Here is an 11,309-nt window from a genome sequence, read left to right on the forward strand (position 1 = left end):
TCCTAGTCAGGTCATTGTATGTTTCCGAAGAAGGTTAGAAAAAACATTGAACCTGATACTTGTTATGAAGCACCTTAGCTTGCTCAGGGTACTAATACTACACATGTGGTTCTATGGGATTTTTAATATGCGTACAGTGACAATTCAGGTAAAAATAAAATGGCAAAACTTTCCATGACATCTCATGTTTGAAACTTGTTTTTCAAGAAAGTATTATTTTTTTGTGTTCATTATTATCATGTATTAGCAGTATATCCATTTTTTGCATAGAGAGAAAAATTATATTGATAGGAAATATAAGTATTGAAAGTGTTCATGTAATATTATCATAAAATTTATGAAAATTAAAACTGTTTTCATCTTTGTATATAATACAAAGATAAATGATAAAAAGATTATATTAAAAAAAATTGATGTGGACACCACATGACTTCATTGTACAGCCTGTTAAATTATGCAAATATTTTTGCTGCACTTCATTTAAATCTATTTCTTGAATTATTCTAACTTAAATAACCAACCCCTCAAGGCAAGTTGAAAATGAGATGAAAAATTACAAATTTTGAAATTAAATATCCAAGTCAATTTTTATTGTACAGGAAGTTTTATTTTTTCTTAAAAGAGTATAAAACTTTCCGAAATATAATTATAGGAATTAGAAGATCGCATTAAAAGATAGATTTTGTTTTTCATCGGAAATTAGTGTATCTTTAAGTTTGGTATTCTATTGCCAAAACATGAGTATTTTTGTCACTTAAAATGTTTCTGTAATTGGAAGTATATGACTATGACCAACGATTTGAAAATTAAAGGACAAATAACGGGGTGGGTATATGTATATCTACACACATATAAATAAATGTTTGGTACTGCTAATCGCAAGGGAGGTGCACAACTAGATGTTATAGCAGTCCCCTATAAAAATTTCAATGTTCTATGGCTAATAGCATTTGAGTTAAGCGAGATATCTGCATACTTATATGTGTACATATGTCATGAAAAAAAATCCCTTTTGGATTGATTTTAAATCCATTTTACAAAACATTTTGGAAAAATAAAGGAGTCATTTAGTCTGTCTGTATGCACAGAAGTGACACAAAGCGGGGTACGGATTTGGGATCAGCCAAAATGGATGTTTTCATTGAAATATGATAATCAAAGTTTTTTGAGGTTACAATACTGCCTTTACTTAATACAAGGAAATAATAATAATAATGTTGAAAAAGAAATAAAATATATGTATAATATTTTTTTAACGTACACTGTTTTAAATAAATGCATTAAACGGTATGAAATAATTCTTAATAATCAAAATACTGTTGGTCATACTTGATTTAAAAAACTGTGGCATTGCTAACATTAAGAGATTTTTAAATGAAAGCCATGAAAAAGAAATTATTATTAATTTTCAATTTAGAAATTTAAGAAAGATATTGTTACAAATTTGGTATTTAAAAAGCTAATGTTAGTTCAATTATAAATTAAATGGTTTTATTTCTCGCGCAGTGCAGCGCGTGACGAATATTAAAAGAAAGCTAAGCTGGAAAATTGAAAATACAAGAGCGCGTGCATTAAATAAATAAATATCTCTTTTTGATTTCGAGAAAGTACTGGAAAATTCTAGCGCGTGATTTTAAAATCTTATAAAAGGAGGAAAACATCTCAGTTTGTTGGAGTTGCTTAGTTTGTTGTTGTTTAGAAAACTGCTCTTGTCGATTATAGCGAATTCGCGGATTAGCATTCTTTAGCTGTTTTGAATTACGTTCTATTGGACATTTGAGTAGTTAATAGATAACTACTGTGAGATATTGTAATACTGCATGATAATTTGAGAATATTTAAGCATTTTTGTTGTGGTAATAATAAATTTTTGTTCATTTTTCATCGGACTTGTGCATTCATTCATAACGAACCCGTACGCACGCAACAATATCTATTATTAATACCTATTTTAGGTTACTACACTTTCACCATTAGACAATTATTGTAATGTAATTGTTAATGTAAAACAATTATTGTAATGTAATTGTATTATATTGTAAACTAGCAGCTTTGCTGCCAGCCTTCGTCTGGCTTTTAAATGTACCGGAAAAATTGCTGAAGGAAACACCAAACGTTAAATTTAAAAACTGCGTAGAATTTTACTCTGCAGAACAACTTCATAAAAAAAGTTACTACATATAACAAAATTACAATGAAATAAGCAATATCCCTTAATACAAATATTAATTATTCTAATAAATAAATTAACCAACTTCCCTTTGCAAATTGTATAATGGAAGTTAAGAACTTTGTTTCCTAAAAAAATCACTCAAATCTTTTCAGTATCTTAAAAACAGTGAAATGAGCAATAAATAACATAAAAGAATACAAAAAGCAAAAAAATTCTGAAAAGCAAAGTATAATTAATGATATTTTATCTTATATTTTCCAAGAGAAAAACATTACAATGAAATAAGCTATATCCTTTAATACAAATTTTAATTATCCTAATAAAAAATTAACCAACTTTCCATTGAAGAAAAAAAAAAAAAAAAATCATGCAAAACTTTTCAATATCTTACAAACAGTGAAATAAGCCAAAAATAACATGAAAGTAACTCAAAAAACATAAAATTCCGCACAGAATTTTACTCTACAGAACAACTTTATCAATAAAAATGTATTATATATATAAAAAAATGATAATTAAATATGCCAATCTCTTAAAAACAGTAACATAAGAAATATAATGAAAAATTGTTGCCAAACCCATATTTCTAAAAGAATGAAACTATTCAAAATTATATGATTTCATCAAAAATCTATCAACAACAATAAGACAGGAAAATTTTTACCAAAACCGCATTTTTAAAGATGTGAGATGTGAGAAGTGTACTCAGAAGCTTCATTTAAAAACTTTTTTAAAGATACAAAATATTATCATTTTTCTAAAATTCTTTTTGTAAAAGCAGTCGCAAGGATAAAAGTTTAACGTGTCCAAAAATCAAAGAAAAATAAACTGTACATTTTTAAAAATAAACTTTTTTAGAAAACATCCCGTTAAAAAGGTGTTAAGCTCCCTTTGTTAAATAAATTCATATTTAATTGATTTATTGAAACATGAAATTTATTTTAAGTTCGTAAAATAGCTAAGTGCCTACATTTCATGACGATGTGAAAATTAAGTGTGTAGAGTAAAATCTCGCTTTCCTATAGCCCATTATGTCTCAAAATGACACGATTTCGTCACAAAACATAAAATAAAAAAAAATCGAATTTGAATTTTGAAAAAATCGCTTCAAGGCGCACTGGCTCTTGTCTAGATGCACCTATGTACCAAATTTCTGGGTGAAAACTGAAAATTTATTAGTCAGTTTATTATGCTTTTCATCTAACCGTACTTCAAGTGTGTAATTGTTATGCTGTTTATTGGGAAAAATATTAGATCTAGAAATGCCATGTTACCAAGGGCAATAAAAAGAAACATTCATCAAGTGAATTTTTTAATAACCTTTTAACTGCACTGAATTTGATAAATAACATTAGTTTTTTAATAGGCCATTAGACAATACAGTATATGTGATTGCATAGACAGGTGTGATTGTGATATAAATGCTGTGGAAATCATTAGAAATTTTCAGCATTAAAATTAATAGCAAATAATGAGATTAGACCATGGACATCATATAAATAATTTATAGTTGAATAATTGGTACAGAATTGAGCAATTAAGTTACTTGTAAAAATCAACAAGCAACTGTGAAATTTGCCTATTTGAGAATTATTACTAATACTAATTATATTATACGTTTAACATTTTATAATAAACACTCTATTACAAGGTCACTTTTAGCATATATGGATGGTATTGGTATTTTTAACATATAGTGGATTTTGGAATAGCAGTGGTTATGTGCCAAACTCTTTCCTAAAAAAGTCTTCTACACTTAATAACCATATTAGTCATTTACCTGTAAGTGGTAAGCATGACATTAAGATGGAGCGAAAACTAAATTTTATGCACTTGCCCTCTCAACCCATTACAAATTACCATAAAAATACATTTAATACAAAGTAATGAAAATTTTTTTATACAGAAAGCATATTTTAATAATGCTTTATAGTTTTAACAAAAAGTTATACGAACCAATACACATGTTAAATTGGAAGAGGAAAAAAGGCAATGAGGTTATTCATTATTATGAATAAATTGAATTTTAAGTTTTAATCAAATTCTACATCAGTCTAAAGTTGATTATTATTATTATTTGGTTTTTAGCAATACAAAGTTACAGTGCCTGTGAGGAGCTCTACTAGACATATTTTTGCAAACGAGTCTTATTTTGTAAGAAATATGCTTCTGCTTTGCTATTTTAACCAGATAGATACTCAAGGAGCCAGTTCAAAACTTTCACTTTTGCTTATGTATATCGCATTGTTATTCTAAATGTCAAACATTTTTATTTATACTGAGATTCACCTATTTTAGAAATAATCTTATAATTTGTGCTTTTGATAGTGATACATAGTTCATAGTCAAATGCCTGTCATTATTATTATGTACGATCCATAAATATCAACATAACTTCACAATAAGACCTCAATGAGTATTTTATTTTAATGCTTTGCTATGTTTTGTGTATTAATTCAGAAAATATAAAATTTATAAAAATTAATTAGAATGTTTAGGAATAACAAAAACTAAAATTAATTTTTTTTTCAAGATTATGTTTCATATCAGTTACTTTATAAAGTTTAATATGTTAATTTTCTATTTAGCCAGTAATCAATGTGTACTTTCAGGCCGATAATATTTGAAAGTAAAGTTTTAAAGAAGGAGAGATTTTTTGTATCAGAAGGAGATCCTCGTTTAAAAGGTGTGTAGCAAAATGTGTGCTTTGTTTGAATGTTATGCATTCAACATGAAAAACTAGTTTTAATAAATTATTCTTTTTAATAGAAGGTGTAGATTTTTTCATGTGTCATAAACCATTAGATGTGATTAAAGAAGAATGGAAACTGAACAGAGAAGAAGTTTTGGTAAGAAAGTCAATTATATATATTTAGAGTGACTTTGTACTATTTATAATGACTGATACTAGATGTGCATGATAACTTGGAACAGTAAAAAATTAGCCTTTTCATTTAAATTTGGTATTAAATAAAGGCAGATTTTAATAAAGGTAGATTAAATAAAGGTAGATTTGCATTAAATGTATGCGTGTTTCTCGCATTGTAATAAAGCAACGATACTGTGGTGTGGGGTTAATGCTCGAACAGTGTGGTGTTGAACTCCAATGAAAACTCTAATGATGGAACACCACATGAAAATTTTATTGAACGCCCCCCTCAAAAAAAAAAAAGGCTACATACAATCAATAAGAGAAAAACCTGTTTCTTCCCTTTTTTCAAAACAAATTCAAATATCTGTCCATTTTATGTGCAAGAGCAATATGTGGCTCTTGAGCCTGCTTTTGAAACAATGCCAACATATTAAAATTATTTTTAAAACAATTAATTCAACTTAACAACTATTGAAAATGTATTTAGAAGTTAAATAATAATAATATTCATCTTATGCTCTCAAGACATCCTTGTCCATATTAATCTTCAGTTTCTTCTTCCTTTATGCAACCTTATCACAGTACCTAGAGCCATCAAATTTTGAATAACATACATTTTCACCTAAATATGGGCATCTGGAAGCCCAAATTGGAATTGGTTTTAATATCTATTTCATATTTCGTGAAACTTTAATGAATTTTTGATTAACAGACACAACGATTTCAAAGTGAGTAATGGCAACACAGTATGGGAAAATAAAACAACATTTTAATCTCCAGCGTGTGAGACTGTGTATTGGAAATTCTAAAGATACTGTGTGTTGGAAATTCTAAAGATATGCTCATTTAAAAATTATTTTGCATTCTAATATTGAACTGAATTTTATGGTTTAAGTGTGAAGAACATGATATTTAAATAAATACAGGTAACAACTAAAATGTTAAAAAAAACCTGAAAATCTGAAAGTTTTCAGATTTCCCCCCCCCAAGAACAGAAATTAACTTGCTGGAAACTGCTTTGCAAACTTCAAGCACAGCAACTTGCACATCATTATCCATTTTGCAAACAAACGGAGGTAATGTGTCAGTCCGGCTCTGTTTGGTGTAAACAATCTGTCAGATTACAGGTCCGTTCACTTGGTTCGAGACGCTCGGACGAGGGGTTCGACGAAATTCACTTGGTGAAGTGTAAACTGGTCTGTAGTATCGGTATTCTTAAAAATCTTCTTAAAGCATTCTTTCAGGATTCCAAATAATTTGGGAAAGCAGGAATAATTTCAAGCTAAAATTTTATGTTCCAAAAGTTGCATCTTATCAGTCTATGTTGTGATGGCATCCCAAATTATGGTCGAATCTCAATCTTGTAATTTCAAGTTTGATGAATTCAACGAATCGAACATATTTGATAGATAAGCCAATTTTATTTAAGCATTTGATTTTCAGAATTCTCACATACAATTCAGTTTGGTTTTGAATTTCCATAAACTGAATCACTTCACCTCAAAGTTCCAATAATCTTGCTAGCATATTTTCTTTTGAGAGCCAATGTTTTTCTAAATTAAATAATGTTCTGTTCTCAAATTTTCACAAAAGAATGTTAAAAAAGTAAAAAGTCAAGTATTTACCCATTCTTTTTAACATAGTTGATAATTTTGATGCATAATTTTTTTTAAACAATGTTGAGTTCATTTCGAAGTGTCTTAACTACTGAGGCTTAATGGTGTATAGCACAGTGAATAGCAGTAACACTGGGATTTTTTCTCGCGAGATTCAAGCATTGATGGAGCACTGTTTGTGCACATGCCTATTAGATTTTGCCATGATAGTTTATAGTTGCAAAAGAATTCAGAAATTGCTATCATTATATGAATTGCTAAGTAGTCATTAACTCTGTTGAAAACAGCATTCCATCTTTAATTGTTTTATTTTGTATGTAGCAAATGAAAAATAAGAGTTAACATTTTGCAACATCAGGACTTTTGTCCATCTGTATTGCTAATAAGTTTGGTTCTTTCACAACCTACACTAACCAATGTTTTATGTCTTTGGCCATGTCATCTATGTGATGTTTTCACAGTGTTCTCAGAAAGCTGTATTTGGGAAAGTTTTTGTTTATTTTTAGTTTAAGAATAATATCAGCTGCTTTCCATAGACAGGGTTTGATAAGTGTTTCTTCAATAATATGACTTTTCTTGGCCTTTGTGATGAGTAGTGATAACTCACGCAAAGCTTCGAGAGCTTTTCAGATAATTGAGCAAAGGATCCAGTATTATCCAATTTCATATATTTCAAACTTACTCATTTTGCAGGGGGGGACTCTTTTAACTTGCCTTTTATTATGCTGTGTTTTGTTGCCAAATGTCGCCCCAGACCAGATCTCATGGCATAGTAACAAATAACATATTGCAGCTGGTTGACACTTTTTTTTTTTTTTTTGCGTATAGCAAAAAAACCACATTTAATACAATCATCATTGTAGTTGCCTTTTTTTTGCTAAAATCATGACCAAAAAAATTCAATAGTTTATTTTCACATCAAGAGTACATGTAAGCACTAACATGCATATACATGTAATTGAGGCCCAACTAAAACTCATGCACAGCATATCGAGGTGACGTAGGTGGTGTGGTATACGCGGGTAGGGGTAAGTACCACTTTCTTTGCCCACATTCCCCTTTAGGTATGAGCACACCCTCATTTTGAAAATCAGTGGCTTAGAAGAATGCTTACAGTATTGCTACCTTGCAGGAAATGAGCAGCCTATCCCTGTGATGAAAGCATGGTCTCGGCATCAATCATATAATTATTTTTAACATTAACTAATAAATTTAATTTCTTTAGAAAATCAGTGCTTATGATAAGTTGCTTAACTTTGGCAGTTATGAAAGACTTAGTGAAGATTTGCCATAATTTGAAGTCTAGAGTCAGATGTTGATTACTAGATTAAAGGTTGGTATTTTTGTTTCATAAGTGGCATAAAGAGCCACTTTACTATTCACAACAGGCTGTTTGGTGTGAATAACTGGAAGGACAGAAATTTCTGCTCCAGTTTCAATTAAAAATTTCAGTTTAAAGGAAGGCTGGGCCAAAAGAACAGATTCACACAGTGATTGCCACCATGGCCCAAATTCAATCACCAAATTAGTTTCCCTGGTGTTGGAAAGAGCATGAGAGTGTACATTTTTTCAAATTAGAGCCAAAATTCGTATGATAAAAACATTGGCTCTTTGCTGACTCTTTATAGCATTCGCTGGGAATGGCTGATTGTGCCCTTTATAATTTATAAATTGTGTCTCTTAAAAGGTTACAGTGATTTACAATAGCAGCAAGTTCACTCTCCTGCTGCGCTAAGCAATTTCTGCTTCCAGTGGTGAATTTTGTGAACTGCATGTTGCATTAATTTGAGGAACATGGCCAGATTATGATTTGGTCTGTAACAACAGCCATCTGTGACAGTGTGTCACTCAGTGCCCCTACAGTGCTATGTATGGTAGTAGAAAGATGCACAAGCCAGAGAGCTTTGAGGAATGCTTCCCCTACAGTATCACCCATGAGATTATGTAAGTAAATGGTATTGAAGTGAGTCGCCATGCCTTGAAACAAAGCACATATACATTATTATTCATGCTCTGAGTGAGATTTGATAAAACTTTTTTTAAGGTTTCATACCGCTTATTATCAGGAGGATTAACAATAATATCATGGTGAGCTGCATGATGAAATATATATAATATATATATATAAGAGAAATACAGATAATGCAATAAAAGTAAATATCAAAATAAAATGCAAATGAGTTGTTATGTATTAGGTTTGAAACAGTTAATTAAAAGTACACTTAAGTAAAAATGCAGAAATGATACATGGAAATTAAAACATTTGATTGCCGACCATAACAAGTGAGAAAACAAACTCAGACATGTGACATCATTGTAGAATCCAAGCTAATTTCATGTACACATGCCTTTAAAACACTATGTCACACACATAGCCTTATGCATATATATGCTGAGCAGCCATCAAAATTACAAAAATATTTAAAAATATCTGTGGGGTTTTTTTTTTTTTTTTTTTTTCTTGTCTGATCACTGTTGGCAATTTTACCTTTGTAATTAAGAAATTGACCGTATGTCCTGTGGATGTACAAGGATGCCTATAATGAAGGATGCCTGCTCAATTTTTCACTTTGCACCATTGTAGTGTACTAGGCAATTGGTTTCTGCAGACATAATTATACTACTTAAAACTAATTTATTATAGAGACTAATTTACTTAAGAAAATCAAATCACTAGTCATCTTTTTTCATAGCATTAAGAACTTTATAGTTAACATAAACAAGTTACAAGGAGCATGGATCTGCGCACGATGCCAAACTATTCTACATGCTGATATACAGTTACATACTTACAGTTTCTTCATAGGTTAAAAGTACAGTTACTACATTAAATAGTGCAGTTAAAAGTAAATAATAGGTCAAAAGTTCGGTTACGGTTAAACTGCTACAATTCTATAAATAGTCTTATGGTTAATTTTACAGGTTTATTATTTTAACTTTTATTTTTTTAATGTAGTAATTTAATCCTTCATTCTATGTACTTTTGTTCAGATAAATATTTTTTGCAAGAGATACAAAAATTTTGTGTTTTAAAAATGCAGTATATGTAGACTTCCATGCTGAATTTCTTAAAAGTTTAATAAGTTCAGTAAACAATCTTGTTAATCTTTTGGAATAAAATCTTCATAAAAGAACTTTCACTGAATTGTTAAGATCTAAGTAATGGCCTCTTGTGGGGGGAACCCCTCAGTTATTGGTACTTAATAAAAAAGGCATATGCATTTCCATTCTGAAGAAAAAGAATCTCTTGACAGACCTTACATGTTTAAGTGCTTTCTAATTATTATCTTTATTTAAATTTTAGTTTAAAGACGTAAAGAATATATAAAGGGAAATAAAACATATTTACTTGCATTTATCTATTAATTAAGTAAATGTATGGTATATATGAATTTATTTGCAGGAAATATTTAGGCAGAGGAAAAGAACAAATCAGAAAAAGCATGCAAATAAAGTTCAAAATGTACAGAAGAAGTATGCTTTCAGAAAAGCCATGTAACATTTTCTAGAAATAAATTGTGTACACATATTGTAAATAGATACTCCATTATATGAATACTGGCAGTTTTTTTATTTTAATTTGCTACAATTGTCCTATATCTAAGCATTCTTCAGAAATGATTTTGATATATAAGGCAAGAATCTTGGTATGGTGGAAAAGTAACTTTTTGCTACTTCATGCCTCTGTAATACACATTTCTTGAAGTCTGCATCGTATTTCTATAAAATTAAAAAAGTATAACATTGAGTATATAGAAGATTAAGTGAAATTAAGTATCGCTTACATATTTTGTAAAGCATAACAATATAAAAAGAGTAATTCTTTCTAGAGTAATACTTGATCGAAATGTAAACCAAAAGTTATGTGTGTAATAATTTTTGTTTTTAAAATTTTTGCTGTTGTCTTCCGCTCATTTTTCATGAAATAGGAAATTTGTTTTTTGTAACTTTGGTATACTTTAAAAGAGATCCGTAAAGTAATTTAAACTTAAAACGATTTCTGTGTTGTTCGAAAGATACATTTGTAGATTGGCAATAAAATAACTGTAAGAATACAAAGCAAATGTGGGAATCTGATTTTTTTCTGTTAAACTGTTGTCCAAATTAAAGTTACAAACATATTTTTTTCAATAATTCAAAAATAGTTTAGTTAAAGTTTTAAAAGAGGATTTCGTATGTAATTTGGGGAGCAGTAAATATAATATTAGCATCTAGTGGTTGTTAAAAAGTTTAAAAAATACTGTTTCTAAGAAAATATGATGTTTAGTTTCCAGGTCTCTGATATTCATTTATACAGTTGTGTTTTGTGTGAGCAAAATTACAAGACTGACTGATTTCTGTTAAAATGAATTCTTGCAATGGTTTAGACCAGTGTTTTTTGAACTAGGGTCGTGACCCCCAAATGTAGTCGCAAATCAAAATTTTAAGATCACAAAAATTTAATTCGATAGTTGAATTTAAAGAAACTCAGGGGCGTAGCTAGGGTTTCCAGCGCTCGGGGACAATTGAAGAATTTATGCCCCTTTTTGTGTGCTAAGAATGGAAAACATTTCATTAGAAAATTTCGTAGCATCAATTTGGCGTCCCTTTGATGCTGCACTCAGGGACAGATGTCCCCCCTTGCCCCACCCTAGCTAAGCCACTGAAG

At 29.7% G+C, this 11,309-nt stretch overlaps 1 protein-coding gene across 2 annotated transcripts in view; it reads left to right on the top strand.

Moving 5' to 3' along the window:
• LOC118192235 (putative RNA-binding protein CG14230) overlaps nucleotides 1–10,197 on the top strand; it is a 68,196-nt gene extending 57,999 nt beyond the window's left edge. The window contains exons 9-11 of one of the 2 annotated variants that reach the window (XM_035363146.2): nucleotides 4,786–4,859; nucleotides 4,946–5,022; nucleotides 10,065–10,197. In XM_035363146.2, the coding sequence (XP_035219037.1) occupies nucleotides 4,786–4,859; nucleotides 4,946–5,022; nucleotides 10,065–10,160 (247 nt within the window). In that variant the 3' untranslated portion in view covers nucleotides 10,161–10,197. Of the gene's footprint in view, nucleotides 1–4,785; nucleotides 4,860–4,942; nucleotides 5,023–10,064 lie in introns of both variants that reach the window. The other variant, XM_035363145.2, reaches the window with a different exon arrangement.
• Nucleotides 10,198–11,309: the final 1,112 nt, after the last annotated feature.

This window comes from Stegodyphus dumicola, chromosome 5 (assembly GCF_044657685.1).
Source record: "Stegodyphus dumicola isolate Sdum_Otavi_A_Nest chromosome 5, ASM4465768v1".
In the NCBI taxonomy this organism is placed as follows: Eukaryota; Metazoa; Arthropoda; class Arachnida; order Araneae; family Eresidae; genus Stegodyphus; species Stegodyphus dumicola.